Raw genomic sequence first — 19752 nt, 5'->3', positions numbered from 1 at the left:
AGCTCGCTATTGGTGCACTGTGCTGTGCTCTCTCTCAGAGGATTCCTCCAACCTGAGTTGTCTCCAAGATCCTTATATGAGTCTGTGATTCTGTGAGTTCCCTGCTCTCCCCAGGCCTTCAGGGCCCAGTGATTTCATGGGAAGGGCATTTCAGGTTGGGCTGATCCTCCAAATGTCCCCATTTAAGGGAGGTAATGGCACTGTCACAAGTGCCTGCTAGGTAGCGCCCAGGCTGTCCGTCGTCTGGGCAGCTGCTTCCCCTGGCTGGAGTAGCAAGCTCTGTTGCAGCGTGCGCATTGGATGGATGAGGAAACTGAAGGTCAGAGAGGTGCAGCAACCGGCCCAGGCTGCCCAGCTACTGTGGGAACACTGGGATTTGGGGAGGGTCTGAGTACCTGCAAGGCAGCCAAACTCACCTGGAGCCCTCCTGCTCCTGTCAGCCCCCTCCTGGCTCCTGCAGTCTTGCCTTCCTCTCCCTTGCTCCCTCCCTCGTCTTAGCTTCCACTCAGCTGTCAATCAGTTAGATGTTAGCTGATTTAAAGTGTTCCCCTAAAAGACCTGGGCCACCCACCAAGAGGGCTCTAGTGGGGGCATTTCTGCAATACGCACAAGGTGTGATCAGATTCAGTTCAGGTGCACCTCAGGGGCTCAGACGATGAACGAAACACAGGCCCTATCATCTGGTGTTTATATTCTGCAAGGGAAATGGCAACTTCCTAAGGAAGCAGGGAACAGGTGGCACAAGTGACACAGTGCATGAACTTTATAGTCAGGAAGACTGGGGTTCAAATCCTGACTCTGCCTCTTCTAGCTACGTGACCTTGGGTAAATGAGCTTTAGTTTAATGGGTATGAGAGAAATGCCTACTGGATGGTTTTCATGAGGATTAAACGAGATTACCTATTAGATTAACTTGCATAGCATAGTGCTCGATGCCTGGTAGCGGGCCAGTAAACACCAATCCTACCGAAAGGCCTCTATGCAGATGGTGGATACCAGAGTCACAGTGGGCATGGACAGAGGGGAGAGTGCTTCTTGATGGAGAACTGGGAAGGCTCCTTAGAGGAGGTACGATTTCAGCTGTGCATTAAAGGATTTACGAAGCAGAATAAGAGGTGGAGGAATCAGAAGGGACATTCTGGTTGGTAGAAACCTGTGGGTAGCATCTGGGAACCTGGTAGGCCTAGGGTGTCCCGGGAGTACGTGATGAGTTTGGAAAGGTAGGCCAGGTCAGGTTATGAAGGACAAGGTGGAGCCGCATGTACCTTTTAAGGGGGAAGAGGTCTTACCTATGGCCCCAGCGCCAGCCTCAGTGCTGTGTCTGCTGAGGCCAGCGTCCTGGAGTCAGCCTTCTCCCGTGGCTCTGGTCCCCTCAGATCCCTTTGTTTCCCGAGTTGGGGGCCAGCCTGCCACTGTTGTCTGGAAGAAGACAGAAGGCAGTAGCAATCTGCTCACCTCCTACTAACATACTGGGAGGAAAAGATGTTTTTTTGCACAGTTGCCTGGCAAGGAACCTTGGTGAAAACTCAGTGACCCTCTCTCTTACTCCCCAGGGTACTGTTTCGGCAGCAGGTGGTGACAATTTTGTTCACAGCTCTCAGACTCTCCGAAGGTTAGGGGCAGCATTGGAAAGAATGGTAAAGGTGGAGTGGGCCTGGATCCTGGTTCCTTCCCCTGCTCTCTGTGCTTCAGTTACGCAAGACTCTTAAGGTTTCTGGGCCTCAGTTTTCTCATCTGTAAAATTGGAACAATAATACTGACCTTACCTTAACCAAGAGGGAGCTCACTGGCAAATTGCTGCCCTGTGGTCTGCTATGGAGTAGGTACTTGTTACCTTCCTCCTCTCCGTGTACATGGTCCAAACACGGGTCCTACGCAGCACCTCTGTTCATCCTCGAGTTTGCTGAACTGCCAATAGTGAAACACCTTACACTTTCAGAGCTGGTAAAAAGAAAGAACTCTGCCATCCACCTGTGCAGCTTCCCATTTCACAGATCAGAAATCCAAGGCTCAGAGAGAGGAAGTCATGACACTCTCAGCGAGGTCCTCCAGCCTTCCCAGACCACACAACCCCTCCCACCTGAACCCACCTCATGGGAACCACTCAGAAGCTTGAGGCAATTATCCAGATGGTTCCAGCCAAAGGATCTAGAAAATTCTGGCTAAGGAAACATGAACTCCTTGACCATCTGCAGAACTAAAGCAAAAGCCTTTTCCACCCTCGTTTTAACTGAGATTCTACAGCTTCTTCTCCCTCAGAACTGAGCTCCTCTGAACAAGCTTGAGGGGGGTGGGTGCTGAGAATGGGGCTCCAAGCTCCACCAGCTCACAGATTGCAGCTACCAGGACATTTTCGCACTTCTTAATGCCAAAAGCTGCCTCGGGAGCTGATCTGCTCCCAAAGCAGGCTTTGCAAGAGTGGCAGAAGGCTCTGGATGATCCTGAAATCTGTGTGTTCACGCCGATCTTAGACACAGGGGGTGGAATTTGGTATCAACGAAAGGACACTGGGGCAGGAAGTGGGCATGAGTGGGGGCCTGCAGGTGACCGCCTTGACCACTGAGCAAGCTCCTGACCCTTCTAGGTCTCATTTTCCTCATCTGTATAATGGGGATAACGACCTCCTTCTGAGAGTTGTGAGGCTTCAGTGAGATAATATATGGGGGTTGTCGTGCGGGGGACCCTGCTTGCTGCGCCACTTGTCATGCGGGGTGGCCTGAGGGGTCTCTGCTCCCGCTCCCCATACAAGAACGCAGGATATGGTGAGGCCAAAAAGGAACACCCACGGAGCCATAGGTAGGGGAGTCATACCACTATATTCTCGCTGGCGGCACTATACTCTCACTGGAGGCTGGATCCACACTGTCCGCAAACCGCCATCCACACTTGCCAGCCCAGCCGCCATCTTCTTGCTAGCCCCCATTTTTCTGCTAGCGTAGCCACAGCAGTTATATTAGTGGCCATTGGCTCACTGGTTACAGCTGACGGCCAACTAGCCACAGCTGATGGCCATGCAATCACAGTTGATGGCCATTTACTACCTGAGCCAGCACCTTTCCACGTGAGGCTGAGAGCCTGGAAACTGCTTTTTGGGGTTTGGCCCCACAGGGGTAAAGTGTTTACCCTCAAGCCAGGCAGAGATCCAGTGGTTGGTAGTCGTATCATAATTGGCTCGGAATCAGCAAAGTCACTGGCAGCAGGGGACCTGTGTTTAGGGGGAAAAAATTAGAATCCTATCTGGGTGACACCAATCTGTACGCAGGAGGCCCCTCCTGCTCAAGATGGTAACCATGCCAACGGTGTGAACGCCATCTCTTCCAGAACAATACCAGGTCTTCTTTGTAATATGTCCCTTGGTGTCCAGACTTCTCAGGGAGCTCAGAGTGTCCCAGAGTACCTGAGAGAAAAAAACAGGATGTGCCTTTTCTGGGTCACCTACCTATTCACTGGGTCCGGCAGAGGGTTCTGGCAATGCTTTGGAAATCCAGTCCCACGCGAGGAGCAGTCATTACCACTGTTTCACGGTGGGACACAGCAAAGAATTATCATAGAGCTGTGATGGCTGGTGCCCCCTATGTGCCAGCACCATGCGGGCGTGGTGCAAACATGCTCTTGCTGATCCCCAACCCTAAGAAACAGGTGTGGTTAGTCCTGTTTTACAAGTGGCTTGCACAAGGGTACGCAGCTGGTAACTGGCAGAGCAGGATTCGAACCCAAGTCCAGATCCTCTCCCTCATCACACCACACACATGTCCTCAGGTAGCCAGGGGAGTTTGCTCTATTCCCCGAGTGAGACCTGAAGGCACAACAGACCTGGCCCTGGCGCTGGGGACCTGCTCTGAGCTTTGGGGCAACACAGCATGTTTAACCTTAATCATTAGCCCCCTTCACCTGGCTCAGGGGCTCTCCTTGGAGCTGTTCAAAGGCCATGTCTCTTGGTGGGACTTAGAAGTCTGGGGGTAGGTGACCTGTCCAAGGTGGTTGTCCTGGTATTTATTTAAGAAGCTTTGGAGAGTTGGCAGCTCTCTCCCAAGAGTGAAGGTGGGTGCTGCTAGAAGTATGTCGGCTACAAGAGGGGAGACTTGTGCGTGCTTTTCACAATGTGAATGACCCCCCCCCCAAGAAGAGTCACCCCTTGACCCCTTCTCAGTTAACACCACAGGGCAGCATGGGGCCATCAGGCTTGGGAGTCTGACAGACCTGAGTTGAAATCCTGGCTCTACTGATGACCAGCTGCGTGACTTTATTCAAGTCATGGAACATTTTCAAGCCCGTTTCATCTGTGAAATGGGAATGGAAACGGTACCTACTTTATGAGGGTATCTTGAGGAAAAAAACACCTCATTTCTGCAAATCTTCTTGCTCAGTGCTGGGAATGTGGTAGATGTTCCTTTCCTGTCAATAGTGGGTGTGGCTGAGGTCACCCAGAGTGAGAAGAGGGCCCGCGGCAGAGCCCTGAGGAACCCCAGCATTTCAGGGTAGGCTGAGAAGACAAGCCACATAGGAGACCGAAGAAGAGTGGCCAGAGCAGCAGCGGGAAGCCAGCAGAGTGCAGGGTCATGAAAACTAAGAGGGCCAGGAAGGCGAGGCCCATGAATGACCTCGGATTTGACAACAGGAGGCCACTGGTGGTCACAGTGAGGGCCATCCAAGTGGAGGAGTTGGGGCAGAGCCAGAGTACACTGGGCTGAAGGGTGGTGGGAGGTGAGGAAGTGGAGACAGTGAAGCTTGGTGAGAAGGAAAGAAAGGAAATCAATTAGAATTGAATTTAATTAGAATGTTCCAGTCTACCTAATTTTTACTGTTTTGAAATCAACCTTAGTCCAACATGATCAGAAAAGCTGGAAGGGCTCTAACCCCTCTAAGAGTTGGAAGGAACCGTGGAGTTATCCCCAGCGCTGGCCTTCTTCCCACCTCTCACTGGAACCCTATTCTCATGGAGGGCAGGGTTGGTGGGGAACAGTTATTATCTGTCAGACTCTTTAAAAATATTCACTAGGGGAAACATCAGCCTGGTTTGTAAACCTTGATTCCATTTGTAGTTAGCAAAGGTGACTTTTTTTTTTCAAATTAAAGTTTATTGGGGTGACAATTGTTAGTAAAGTTACATAGATTTCAGGTGTACAATTCTGTATTACATCATCTGTAAATCACATTATGTGTTCACCACCCAGAGTCAGTTCTCTTTCCATCACCATATATTAGACTCTGTTTACCCTCTGCTAGAATCCCCTTCCCCCTTCCCCTCTGGTGACCACTAAATTATTGTCTATGTCTACGAGTTTTTGTTTCTTCATTTGTTTGTCTTGTTCTTTTGTTGTTTTCAGTTTTATATACCACATATTAGTGAAATTATACGGTTCTCTACTTTTTCTGTCTGACTTATTTCGCTTAGCATTATAATCTCAAGATCCATCCATGTTGTCACATATGGTACTATTTCATCTTTTCTTACGGCAGAATAGTATTCCATTGTGTATATATACCACAACTTCTTTATCCACTCATCTATCAAAGGACAATTTGATTGTTTCCATGTCTTGGCCACCATAAATAAAGCTGCAATGAACATTGCAGCACACATGTCTTTATGGATAAAAGTTGTCAGATTTTTTGGGTAGATACCCAGGAGAGGGATTGCTGGGTCATATGGTAATTCTAGTCGTAATTTTTTGAGGAACCTCCACACTGCCTTCCATAGCGGCTGCACCAATCTGCATTCCCACCAACAGTGTATGAGGGTTCCTTTTTCTCCACAGCCTCTCCAACACTTGTTACTATTTGTCTTGTTGATGATAGCCATTCTAACTGGGGTGAGGTGATATCTCATTGTGGTTTTTATTTGCATTTCTCTGATGATTAGTGATGTTGAGCATTCTTTCATATGTGTATTTGCCATTTGTATGTCCTCTTTGGAGAAATGTCTCTTCAGTTCCTCTGCCCATTTTTCAATTGGGTTGTATTTTTCTGTTGTTGAGTTGTAGGAGTTCCTTGTATATTTTGGATATTAGCCCCTCATCGGAGATGCTGTTTGCAAAAATTTTCTCCCATTCAGTTGGTTGCCTCTTTATTTTGTTGATGGTTTCTTTTACTGTGCAGAAGCTTTTAAGTTTGACACAGTCCCATTCATTTATTTTAGCTTTTACTTCTCTTGCCTTTGGAGTCAAATTCATAAAATGCTCTTTGAACCCAAGGTCCATAAGATTAGTACCTATGTTTTCTTCTATGCTGTTTATTGTTTCAGGTGCAAAGATGACTCTTCAAAGCATAGTGAAACCTGGGGTGGAGGCCTCTCCCCAGACCTACGCTCAAATCCTTTTTCATGGGTCCTCATTTTAGCATCACAGTGGAGTGAAAAATCCGGGCAAGCAGGAGACGTGGTTTGGATGCCTCAGCTCTGCTCACTTGCTGTGCAAACTGGGGCCAGCCTCTCCTCTCGCTTAGATCTGTTTCCCCTTATGCAGGACAATGAGTTGGACAGCGGTGACTTCTAAGGGTCCTGCTGGCTTTTACATTCCAGGATTTCTATTCTACAGTGCTTTAACAGTCCTTCAAGTCCAATTTCCAGATGGTAAAACCAGAGCAAGATTCCTGAAATAATGGCTTCCACACCTCTGGTGGTTCCCCATTACCTAAGGACGATGCCTCAGATCTTCAGTCTGTCATTTAAAACACTCCACAATCTTGTTTTACCCAACCTCATTTCCCACTGCCAGGCCTCTCTTACCATTTGGTTTCCATCCTCACTGACAAGCCTTTGCCCATACTGAACCCCAATCCCTAATACCTTTTCCCTGTCATCTCCTCCAAGGTCCAGCTTACCCACTCTTGTGTATTTAGCTCTCAGCTTCTGAGGCAGTGGGAGTGGCTGGCGGGGCAGGGGGAGCAGTGGGAGTGGGAGGGGGAAAGGGTTGTATCTTACTTATTCGGTAGCTACTCCTACCCTCAGTGCTCAGCATACAGTAGGCACTCAACAAAATTCTCAGAGAGCCTAAGGCCCCTTGTCCTGTGCTGCCCCTGACTTGCTGTATTTAAGTCAGAGCCTGTTTTAGCCACTGGGATTTTCCTAGCTTGTCCCTGCCCCAACCCAGGGCCTGGCACAAAATACCCTCAACATTGAATGCCAGGACTGGGATGGGCTTAGTGACCAGCCAGGCGGTCCATCCCCCTTTCTGCCACAGCAAGTCTATCCTGGGTTTGAACTCAAATCCTGGCCCCACCACTTACAGGCTGTGTAACCTTGAGCAAGTCACTAACCTGGCTTTGAAAAATGGGGAGACCAGCTGTGCCCACCTGCGGGGTGGGTTGTGAGGATTAAATAGTATTATACCTGTAAAGGCATAGCACTGGGCCGGCTCCTAGTAGGTGCGCCTGAGATACTCGTCCCAGCAGGGCCACCCAGTCTTTCCTCTCAAGGAAAGCACAGTACGCCCAATGGCCACTTATCAGGATGGGGCAACAGCGAATGTGTGTGTGTGTGTGTGTGTAGGTCTGTCCTCATAGGCCGGACCCGATCTTGCCCGGGCCAGTGCAGACCCAAGTGCAGGGCGTGGCCCAGCGGAGCCCATCCGAGGCGGGAGCGGGGCTCGGGGCGGGCGAGACCGCAGGGCGGGTTCAACCCGCCCCTCTGGGCACGCAGCCTCCCGGATTCTCCAAGCCCTAGGTTTATTTGCTTTTTGGGCCCTTCTCAAGCAGACCTCTAACCCGGATTCAGAGGCGTTTTTCAGGGTGGGGCTGTGCCAACACGCTGCCTGCGCAGCCGCCATCACCGCGCCCCCTCCTCTGGCCCGCAGTACCCACCCCGCGCTTCTCTCTCCCACCTCCACCTATGCGGCGGTAAAATGCAGCACCCGCAGGGCGCCTGCGCGGCTCTGGGGCGGGGCGGTGGCGACAGCTATTTATAGTAGGTGACGTCACCTTGAAATAGACCGTTAGGGCCGACCCGCCCTTCCCCCCTCCCACTCCCGCCGCTCCCGGCTGCCCGGCCAAGCCCCTCTCACTGCGCAGGCGTCTTCCAGTCCTCCCATCCCCCAGGCGCGCCCGCCTCTCCTCCTTTCGCGGCGTCAGCGGCGCCAGCCACAGCGCACGCGGCGAGCCAGAGAGAGGGCGCGAGCAGCTGCGCTGCCTGCTGCCTGAGCCTTGGGCCGGCCGGCGAGCCAGTGCGCGTGCGCGGCGGCGGCCTCCGCGGCGACCGGGGAGCGGACGGGCGGGCGGGCGAGCAAACGAGCTAGGCGCGAGGCGAGGCCGAGCCACGAGCGACATGGGGGACCGGGAGCAGCTGCTGCAGCGGGCGCGGCTGGCCGAGCAGGCGGAGCGCTACGACGACATGGCCTCCGCCATGAAGGCGGTGAGCGCGCCGGGAGCTCGGGCAGCCGGCCGGGGGGCCCGGCGTAGGGGAGGGATGGGAAGCCGGGCGTCGTCTCCATCCAGGCCCGGGGCGACCCCGCTGGGCGCGGCCGCCAGACTGCAGCCCGCACTTCCCGCGCCCGCTGGGCGTCCGGCCATTTCCTGCAGCCTGGCGCGGCCGGGGTCTCTGGGGAAGGAGCCGCTCGGGGTCGCGCGTGCAGCCCCGCGGGGACTGGCGGGTGGGGGTCGCCATATGCTAGCTCCGAGCCCTGCGTGGGGCGGATGGGGTGCCCGAGGAAACGTGAAGCAGCCACATTCTTCCTCCTAGAGCGTTCTTCCAGTCTTGGGGGCTTCTCGTCTTCCTCTACATCCCAACTTGTATTAAAGAATCACCTAATGAGTGGCGCCCTGTCTCCTGGTTTTCGTTGCCACGACCTGAAGTCTGTAATTCCAGTCTGTTTTACCGTGCTCGCCCGAATCGTGCTCGTCCCATCTTAACTATGCCCGGGGGGTCAGGCTTTGTGTGCGAAGACCCCCCATCCTGCAGTCTAGGCGTGGATTCGGGTGGAAGGGCGGCGGGCGTGGGGCCCCACTCCCAGGTTTGATGCTATGCCCATCTGCTTGGTGATTAAAATGAGACGTGACTTTTAAGCGAGAAGAGCCAGTGTGCCTTTGCATTCCCGAGACCCTCACACATCGGTTCTGCAGTTTGCTTCTCGGCGAAGGAGTCGGTGGCCAGCCACACCCTACAAATTCCTTGGATTAGATACCACCTGCATTTCTGAGACTTAGAGTCCTGGTTATTCTCTCACTTTCCCTGTCTCTTAACCTCATTTTACGTTTTCTCTAAATGAACATTACTTATTTCTGCGTCAAGGTCACACAGTGGTAGAACTACAACTGCCGCCACCAACGTGCTATGTTCATCCCGTGTACAACCTTCTGAGACGTGGGAGGATGATGGGTTTGGGCCCCACCTTAGACCTAAGAGTCTGAAACTCTGGGGGTGGGATTCCGAAATCTGCACTTTAACTAGCTCTCCTGGCAAATTTTAGCGGGAAGTTCGAGAACTACTTCCCTGGTTTATAGCTCATTTGCCCTTTTGCTGGCTTTGTGAGGGAATTAGAGAAAAACCTGCAAATCCAGAGGCACCATAAAATTTCAGAATCATTTGAAAAGCTCCTATTGAGGCCTTTTACATTAATACGTGAAGTATGTTGATGTCAGTATTTAGGATTATTCAGGTAAGAAACATGCTCGAAGAGTTGTGTTTCCTGTGGTGTCCTTGTTACATACACTTGAACTAGGTGTGTTCGGAAACCACCACCACCAGGGCCCGTTTGTTGATTCAGTGGTGACATGACATGATGTCATAGATTATATAGGAGCTTTTCATCTGAACCAGGGACAAGCTGGGTCTGGGGCTGAAGTCTTTGTAATTCTGGGGGCCTTCTATAAGAAAAAAAAAGTAAAATATATTAATTATGGAAATTTTACAGAAACAGGACTGAATGTGTGAATTTGTTTCTTTGGAAGGGTCCCAGAGCTTTAATTTCTTTTAATTTCCACAAAGCAAGTCATATTTAAGTGAGCCTCTTCTCCCCAGTAACTGGTACTGGGTTTATGCAGCCGGAGGAGACCTTTCTGGACCTTTTAGAAAGGCCCTTGCTCACACAGCATTAGGAGCCTTTTGGGAAATAAGGCATGGGGCTTGAAAGAAGGTCAATTGAGGTTCAGGGAAAATGACTAGTAGGTATGTTCTGGAGCTTATAGGCTCTCAAGTTGTTCTGAGGCAACTTGAAATGGAAGGGAAGGGAAGAATGGAGAGATGTAACCAGCATAGACTCTAGTTTGGGAAGAGAAAAAATTGGCTTTCTGGACTTCGTAAGCAGGCTTGAAAAATGCTTTCCTACAGCTTCCTACCTGGCTCCACAGTTTTTCTCAGACGTTTAAGGTGACATTTTGCAAACTAATGGACCCCCCCATGTGTTGCAAATCTGTGATACCTGTATCTGAAATGATGGATGGGTTGGATAAGCCATCCAGCATTGAAAATTCAATCCAACCTCTAATCATGTCTTCTCAGAATTGTGATAAACCATTTTATGAAGGTAATTCCTATTAAATAACTTTCAATATATCTGTTCTATTAATTTTTTTTGTCATTTAAATTAATGGAATATATTTATTGGAAAGGACATGGCAAAGGTCAATGGGAAAGTTTATTTTTTTACCCATTAAGTTGATGTTTGTATGTTAAACTCTTAATGCTATTGAAAAGACTCAGTCTCCATTTTATTAATACCACAGGCCTTAAGAAGAGCTTTTGGAAAGGGTCTGAATTCTAGTAACCCACTGGGTTTATGTGGGTTTTCTTCAGGGCAGGTAAGTAGACTGCTCTCGGGAGGACAGAACAGTGCACCTGAGTGAGGGGATGTTCTAATGCCACCTCTTTGACCTTGAAACTTACCTTCTGGCTTTGGGTCCTGTGAAGTGTAAAACTAGTAATGTTGGTGTTAACTATAAGTTTTCAGTCTTCATTCTTCTAACTTGTTTTCATTTTCCCTTATAATGTAAATGGTCACCTAATATTGCCTGCCTGTAATGACTGATGTTTCTTATGCTACCAGCGTCACCTGGAGGATGGTGTCGGTAAGCTTTAAGAAAAATCTTGCGTATTGGAAACAGGGGTGTTGCCTTCCATCAGTTGAGAACTGCAATTCCCTGCCTCCCCCATGACTGGAAGAGGCAAGAAATGTTCTGAGGTGAAATAAAGGCGTGTCTTCAGCTCTAATCTCATACCTAGTAGCTTACATAGAGTGTAATAGTGGAAAGAAACATTGAAAGATTTTAGAACCCCAGTCCTTTCTCAAGAACACCATACACAGTCAGTGACAAAGATGACAGAGGATGGGGAGAAATGCATTTGAGGGACTTCAAGAATATCTGTAGAAATCTTAAGTGCGGGAAACAGCTACAGTTGAAGGAAACAGGAGTCAGAGGGGAAGAGGCACTTGCCCCAACCAGTGGCAAAAGGCCCTTATTCCAACAGCTGTGAGATTATGGGAAGTGGGGAAACGAGCAGGTGGTACGTAAAAGGAGAGCACGGCTGAGCAGCCTGGGGTGAGACGACCCGTGTTGCAGATACTAAAACAGGATGATTTTGAGGTGTACCCAAATTATGGTTAGTGTGAAACCTTAAAGCCACTTTGGTACTGCAGCCTGACATATATATAAATTAGTGAACCTGTTTCCCACTAACTGGTCATTTGAAATGTAATTATCACTTTGTCATCTATTGGCTGAGGAAGGAAGAAAGCTCTGGATTCTTGGAATAGTCTGACGTTAAAAGTACTTTAGATGGTGAACAGTTCACATAGTCTGAAGAGGGAGTTGTGATCACCATCTGGGTTTGGGTTCCTGAATTCTACCCAGAAGAGCTCCCACCACTTCCTTAAAGAAATCAAAAATGTTTTTCTCATCTTTGTCTGGAATTTTATATTGGTAGAATCATATTGTTTATTAGACAATCAGTAAATGTTCGCTGTTGGCTGTTGTTCCATGTGTACATTCTCAATCTTTATAACAACTCTGGATGGATACTGGTAACTCCATTTTACAAATGAGATTTAAAGAGTTTCGTTTTCTCACGGTCTAATTGTAAAGCGAGCATTTGAACTCTTGAATTTAGAGCTCTCACTTTAACTGCTGTATGACAGTGTTGCATGAGGCTAAGGGGTAATATTCCTAGTATACACTCATGTATATTTGTCACCATGGCCTTCGTCATCATGGGTGACTACATTACAAGCCTTTGACATCAGTGGGCTTACTGAACACATACGTCGCATCTATTAGGTGGAAGTCATTTTTGCTAAGTTTGATGAAAAACAGAATCTACCACTTCTGGGTCGTAGCCATAGCAGAGGGGCATAACACGCAAAGTCACACATCTGGGTTTTGCTTCTCTTGAAGACCAGGATTTTTTAGCTCAAGCAGAATACTAACTGACTGAGTTCCTGCTATGAATTCCGAAGTGCAGCACTGTGTTAAATTATACTTGCAGTATTTTAAGAAACTATTTGATATCCTTGGCACCGGGGGCTTCTATTGCCTTTAGTATATTTTACAAGCCCATAGGCCCCCAAATGTCAGTGTCTGGGTTGCTGGTAAAATTGCTAGTGTCCCAGTTGAGGCCACTTGTCTTGTGCCCCCTCCTCCTTGCCACCATGGCATTCCTCTCTGGTGGTGGGTGTTGGCACTTTCCTGTGATCAGAACCTGGCACAGATTCTGAAGCCTTCAGCCCTGGTATCTCCAGGGACAGTAGCATGCAGTAATGTCATTCAGACGGGCTTGTATTTAATCCCTGCCAATACCTACGAAAATGTTCAGTATGTCAAGAGCAAGACAGGCAGTCTTTTAATGATACAGAGGTAGCTATTTTGACTAATATCAAGCTTAGAATGGATATTAATGACCTGAACTCATCTGCTCTGAGCTTGCAGTTGAGTCTCTCGGGTGGCCTTAGAGAACTGCAGCCTCACCCTGCTGGGGACAGGGTGTGGCCTTTCCAGGCTTGGGCAAGTGGTGACTGATGCTGGGTGCTTTGCCAGTTTGGGACCAGGCAGAATCCTCACTGGCAGGGCTTTGACTTGGGAGAGAATCAGCCAAAAGAGCATTCATCCTTCTAGCTCACTTTTTTTTTTCTTCTTAAAACATGTATAGGGTTTTGCCAAAGAAGCTTAAAGATTTTATGATGTGGTTATGTTTACCTAATTGTTCCTGAGAATCGTTTTCTTCTCCTATAAACTCTAATTATCAGAAGCAAGTTTTTTGGTGGTGTGTGGGTGTGGTAACTATAAAAGATGGGGTGGCAGCATGTGGTGTAGCTGTGAAGGATGGGAGTGCTATTTAGGAGACGCAGCAACCTCCACTGTGGTCTGGCAGCTCAGGGGTGGCATTTTTGTTTGCTCAGTATTACTTTTGAGGCTGGATGAAGAACTTTTAAGTTTTCCCAAATAGTCCCTGTGCTATTTTTGGCAGTGGATCTATTTTTATTCAGAAACGCATGGTTTTTGCCTTGTGAGTTAGTGGGAGGAGGCCCTTAGGGAGTTTTGAGTAAGCTGGTGGTGTCATAGGAAGATAAATGAAGTCGTAGTATACCAGGTGATTCGTGACTTTTAGTAATGCTGTGTGGTGTTGAAGCAGAGAGAAGGGGTGAAGCGAGCGCCCGGGGTTGGGAGTTGGTGTAGCCAAAGGCTGTGTAGTAAGGACGCCGGTCGAATCACTGACTGGGAGTCCATTCCTTAAAGAAATGGAGGAGGGCCTTTCTAAACCCGACGGGTCCATCAGCTTAAGATGTTTCAGGAGTGTCAGTAGGATTAAATGGGGTGGAGGTATGAGCAGGAGAACAAGGGGGCAGAGAGGCTGTGAGCAGAGGTGGGGAGCCCCTTACACATGGTGCAGCCCCGTGAAGACTTCGTGTCTGGAGTGGCTGCATGAGGGCAGCTGAAGCTTGGTGGAAATGGGTTGAAATTGGCGCTGGAGTAGAAAGAAGGTTGTCTATGTCTCTTCTGTCAAAAATTCTGTCTTTGCTTCATGTTTCTAATTAGAAGCCATCTGGAAACTTATGATTATAAAGATGTGGTAAATCATCTCCATAGAATCTTCAGGTGATCAGCGTGGTTGGGACTCGTAGTTAGTGTTTTCTTTTCTGTTACACTTCATTGCCTCGCAGTGTCTGCTTCTCTTAGTGTAGGACCAGACTTTTCTTTAGATCTCCTGGCTCCAGGATTTTGGAATTTAAACTATTGGGAACTGGTGCTAACTAATATTAATGAAGGTTATTCACAATAAGTATCACCAGTCAACACTGGCTGTAAATCTTTTTTGTTTTAACGGGCCATCTGATTTCCCTTCCGTCTGTAATTTTCCAATCTGGAAAAGCTCCCAGTTTTCTTTGGTTATTTGATCAAGTAATGAAACTGTCTTCATTCCATAAGTTTCCCTTCGTTAACTGTGTTGTACCTTGGGAATATTAAAAATACCGTATTTAAATGTATCCGGTTATTTCCTAGTTAGGCCTTGGCTGGGGTTCTAAGAACAATGCTTGCTTAGTGATGTTAGTCACCCTCAGCTGATGCTGATAGTGATTCATTCAGACTGGCAGGCAACCAGATTATGATTGTTACATAAACACTAATACTCCTAGTAAATGGTTTTTCTTGTGGAGGTGTCATTAGTATTGCCCAGGAGCCTTTTGGGGCAGTGTACTCCTCATGGAGAAAGGAATATGCTATGTGAATTCCTGAAACCCACAGATACACCCAAAGTTCATTTACGTTAATAGTATCAACCTCGTGCCTTAACCACACTTTTTGTTGCTCAGGAAAAAATGGAATCCTCGAATTTAGGAGCTGAAGAAGTCCTTGGAGATCATTTGGGCTGATTCTCCTTATTAACTTTTGATGCCCAGAAAGGTTGTGATTCATTCACAGTCACACAGATTTCTTAGGGTGGTTTTTTTTTGTTTGTTTGTTTGTTTTTAAGTAATATTGCCACTGGTACAAACATCCTATGTGATATACAGTAGTACCTTGGTTTTCGAACGTCTCCGCTGACGAACATTTCAATTTACGAACATCGTAAACCTGGAAGTAAATACTTCCGTTTTTGAACACACCTCGGAAGTCGAACATGTCACGCGGGATCCGCTGAGTGCAAGATCCTGAGGCCTTCGGCTGTTGTTGAATGTTTCAGAACTCGAATGGTCTTCCGGAACGGATTACGTTTGAAAACCGAGGTACCGCTGTATAAATGGATTTCACATATAAGCTCAATTTTAATGATGTGCTCTGGGGAGTTACCTTGGTGTATCTTTGCAACAATCTTAACACAGGAAGCTTTATTAGGCACAGGATGAAGTTTGTGGTGACTCCTTATGGATACATTTGCCTTTTACTGTCAAGTGGCCTCAGTCACATTTACTTAGATGCAAGATCTCCGGGGCTCTCCAGATTCTGTTCTTGCTTATTAATATTTTGTCTTATTGACTATCACCCCAGAAACGTGAGTCATTCCAAAGGATTCAAGCATTCTGGGACTTGTCAGAGAGAATTTTGATTATTATAAATGTTTCTTCCTTAAAAGACCAAAATATCAAAAAAAAATCTACAAAGACTTTATATTTTCAATAAACAAATGAGTGTTTAAAGGGACTCACTGGAGGAGAAAACTGCTGGGGTTAACGTCTTCAGCAGGATTCGAAGGGAGCCTGGCTTGTGGATTAGTGGGTTGGCAGGTTGCAGAGATCATGAAATACCAGTTGTGTCTGAGGAGGAAAGAGGAACCTGGTTTGCAGACAACCCGTGGGGGGGGGGGGGCAGCTTGTAGTCAAAGACCACACTGAAGATAGAAGTGGGGTTGTATTGATTGAGTAGGCAAAGGAGGAGAGACTAAATCTTGGGCTAAGAATTTGTGGCAAACAGTAGGGGGACTTGGGACAGGGAAATGAGCAAATTAAAAGTGGGAGCTGGTCTTTTTATTTTGGATTTGTTGAGTTGGGTAGTGGTAGACAATTGCTTGTTTTGCTTTTTAAGAACTTGGTACAAGTTTCCTTCCTAATTTTACACATAATAATGGTTATATTTGTTGCTTATATTCTTGCACTACTAATTTTTCAAATAAACCTATCATTTTTTTCGTTAGTTTTTAAAATTCCTGATTCTCCACTGCTCAGTCTTCTCAATTCATGTTAAACATGTCTGTTTTAATATACTATTAACAACTTTCTCCATTGAACTTGGCTTTTCCCCTCCATTGGAGGAAATTCTTTCCTTATATTTTGATTTACAGTAATACTTTTTTTTGTGGAGTGTTTTATGGTTTCCTACGTGCTTTTTTTTTTTTTTTAATTAAAGACCTCTACCAGTAGGTCATATAATTAAGTAATCCCCCACTTTATAGAAGATACAGGCCAATTTAGCAAGTTTGTGGCTTTTCTGGGGTCCAGACCAAGGTTTTCTGATTCCAAATCTGTATTACTTTCCTAGGGCTTCCAAAAAAAGTACCACAAACTGGGTGGCTTAAAAAACCCCAGAAATGTGTGTTATCCCAATTTGGAAGTCTTGGCGTCTAAGATGAAGGTGCTGGCAGAGCTGTGCTCCCTCTAAAGGCTCTAGGGAAGGACCCTTCCTTGCCTCTCCCCTAGCTTCTCCTGCCTCCTGATAACCCTCGGTGTTCTTGGCTTGTAGACACAGTACTCCAGTCTCTGCCTCCTCACCGTTGGGTGTTCTCCCTGTGTGTCTCCAAATCTCTCTTTCCTTATAAGGACACCAGTCGTTGGATTTAGGATCCGCCCTAATGCAGTATGACCTCATCTTAACTTGGTTACCGCTGCAAAGGTTTTATTTCCAAATAAGGTCATATGGCAGGTACTAGGGGTTAGGACTTTAACATCACTTTTTGGGGGACAAAATTCAACAGCAAAGTCCAGTGCTCTTTCTACCAATGACATAGGTGGCCCACTTGGAGGTGGCTTCAAGGAGAGCTAAGCAAAGGAAGTTACAACTTGTTCAAGTAATTGGTGCTTCCATCCTTGATAGCCAGTCAGGGTTTCCTGTCAGGTAGGTCAGAGTAAAGCTTGCTGCTGAGTAGTTATGCTTCCTTTCAGCAGAGGCTGGCATCACTTTACTGTCACTAATGCATCCGTTTTGGCTTGGGAGAGGGCTGGGTGTACCAGTAGGATTCCATGTGTAACCACACAGGCTGAAACTGGCCACTCCGTCAGTGTGGGGTTTGAACTCCTCCATGAAGCTCTTATCTATTCATATGAATATGTATTTGAGGGAGGTATGATTGGTTCTTTCTAGATTATAAAGCTGGAAGTAGAACCTGGAACAGACATCTAGTCTGTAATCTGAATATTTTACAAAGAAATCACATGATCTTATCACTTGAGAATATTTTTTGCAGAATAGCTGGACCGTGGGGCTTTCTCACCCACCATTATGTACCATCACCTCACAGCCTTGCTGTGCTTGCCTTTATCCCCATCCATCCCTCTACCAAGTTGAAGGCAGCATTTTGTAAAGGTTGAGTTAGGAATTTCTCAAAGCACTTATCACAATATTTTGAATTTCAAGTATTTATCCCTTCTCTTAGACTATAGTCTTCCTTGAAATAGGGTTCATGTCTGATTGGTTTTTCTCCACGGGCTCCTCCATAATCCTGCTTTTTGAGGATTGATTAGGTTGAAGGGCAGATTTCTTTCCAAGAGTTTTGGACTTGGATCTCAGTGTTTATCTTTTTGGGATTTTGCAGGTGACAGAGCTCAATGAACCTCTCTCCAATGAAGATCGAAACCTCCTCTCCGTGGCCTACAAGAATGTGGTTGGTGCCCGGCGATCTTCCTGGAGGGTCATCAGCAGCATTGAGCAGAAAACCATGGCTGACGGGAATGAAAAGAAGCTGGAGAAGGTGAAAGCTTACCGGGAGAAGATTGAGAAGGAGCTGGAAACAGTGTGCAATGACGTGCTGGCTCTGCTTGACAAGTTCCTCATCAAGAACTGCAATGATTTCCAGTATGAGAGCAAGGTATTTTACCTGAAAATGAAGGGTGATTACTACCGCTACTTGGCAGAGGTAGCTTCCGGGGAGAAGAAAAACAGTGTGGTGGAAGCTTCTGAGGCGGCCTATAAGGAAGCCTTTGAAATCAGCAAGGAGCACATGCAGCCCACGCACCCCATCCGGCTGGGCCTGGCCCTCAATTTCTCGGTGTTCTACTACGAGATCCAGAATGCGCCCGAGCAGGCCTGCCTCTTAGCCAAACAAGCCTTTGATGACGCCATAGCTGAGCTGGACACTCTAAACGAGGATTCCTATAAGGACTCCACACTCATCATGCAGTTGCTGCGAGACAACCTCACCCTCTGGACAAGCGACCAGCAGGATGAAGAAGCAGGAGAAGGCAACTGAAGAGCCTTCCGGTCCCTGGCCCTTCCTTCACCCACCACCCCCATCATCACCGATTCTTCCTTGCCACAATCACTAAATATCTAGTGCTAAACCTATCTGTATTGGCAGCACAGCTACTCAGATCTGCTCTCCTCCCCCCTGGGAAGCAGTTTCAGATAAATCTTCATGGGCATTGCTGGGTTGATGGTTGCTTTGAGCCCACAGGAGCTCCCATTTCGAATTGTGCAGACAAGTGCGTTAAAAATGAGGCATTTTACTATGCCTGTTGATCTGTGTGGAATGCAGACAAAGCAATGGGGAAGTTTAGAAAGGAGAATTAGCCAAAACAGGCTACAATGATATTTAAACGATCCATTTAAAACAAGCTGATAGTGTTTTGTTAAGCAGTACATCTTGTGCATGCAAAAATGAATTCACCCCTCCCACCTCTTTCTTCAGCTAATGGAAAACTGTTAAGGGAAGCTGATACAAAGAGACCACTTGCTCCTTTCCATCAGCTTTGTAATAAACTGTTAAAGTGAGGTTTCAGTAGCGCCTTGTTTTGCCTCTTTAAATTATGATGTGCACAGACCTTCTTTTCAGTGCAATGCATCTAAAGTTTTGATACCTGTAACTTTTTTTTTTTTTTTTTTTGGTTGCGATTGTTTAAGAATCATGGATTTATTTTTTGTAACTCTGGCTATTGTCCTTGTGTATCCTGACAGCGCCATGTGTGTCAGCCCGTGTCAATCAAGATGGGTGATTATGAAATGCCAGACTTCTAAATTAAATGTTTTGGAATTCAATGGGTAAATAAATGCTGCTTTGGGGATATTATCTCTGTGTATAGTCTTTATTTCCCCCCTCACCCTCGCAAGGAGCTGTATATATGACATGACAGCTCACCATTTTGAATCCTGGTTTGAGTCTTAAACACTGAAGCATTTTTAGTCCAGTAAGTTTTCTTGCCCTCTGATTCCATTACACATTTTGCAACATACACATAAGACCCATGAACTTGAAATAGTTTTCTGTGAACCTAGCCAACATAGCCTGTCTCAGTCACTCTTCTGATACCTGGTGCTTATCCAGGAGCCGAGCTGACCAAAATGCTCCTTTAGTACAGCACAGCACGTCTGTGAAAGATAGTTCTGTGTTTAACTTGGGAGGGGAGGGTGTTGCATGACCCACCCTGATGGAATGTTTGTTGACACGTAACACAAGGTAGATACTGAGCTTATACATGTCCTCAGGTGTTCTTAATATTCTTTTTGTGTTAGATGTAATAAAATGTTAGGGGGCACAACCTGGATTCCTGAAATATACTGATGATTATTAAGACCGTTTTGAGTATTCTTTGAAACAGAAAAGCAAACTTCCGCCTACGTTCGCCTGCATCCCAAAGCTTCCCTTGAGGCTCAGCGTCACCAGGCGGACTCTTCCTCAGGTGG

General features: G+C 47.1%; 1 protein-coding gene across 1 annotated transcript; it reads left to right on the top strand.

Annotated features, from left to right (window-relative positions):
* The first annotated feature begins 8038 nt into the window (after positions 1-8038).
* Positions 8039-19138, top strand: YWHAH (tyrosine 3-monooxygenase/tryptophan 5-monooxygenase activation protein eta). The gene is made up of 2 exons (XM_019754298.2): positions 8039-8347; positions 17669-19138. The coding sequence occupies exons 1-2, from the start codon at positions 8261-8263 to the stop codon at positions 18320-18322; spliced, it is 741 nt and encodes a 246-aa protein (XP_019609857.1). The 5' UTR covers positions 8039-8260; the 3' UTR covers positions 18323-19138.
* The last annotated feature ends 614 nt before the right edge of the window (positions 19139-19752 follow it).

The sequence above is a fragment of the Rhinolophus sinicus genome, linkage group LG16, assembly GCF_036562045.2.
Source record: "Rhinolophus sinicus isolate RSC01 linkage group LG16, ASM3656204v1, whole genome shotgun sequence".
Classification (NCBI taxonomy): Eukaryota; Metazoa; Chordata; class Mammalia; order Chiroptera; family Rhinolophidae; genus Rhinolophus; species Rhinolophus sinicus.
This window is presented reverse-complemented; position numbering and strand designations above follow the sequence as displayed.

Bases quoted from the DNA above. Each gene is read 5' to 3' on its own strand.
- YWHAH (XM_019754298.2), top strand. From the start codon at position 8,261: ATGGGGGACCGGGAGCAGCTGCTGCAGCGGGCGCGGCTGGCCGAGCAG. The intron at 8,348-17,668 runs GTGAGCGCGCCG...GGGATTTTGCAG, and splicing joins TGGCCTCCGCCATGAAGGCG to GTGACAGAGCTCAATGAACC.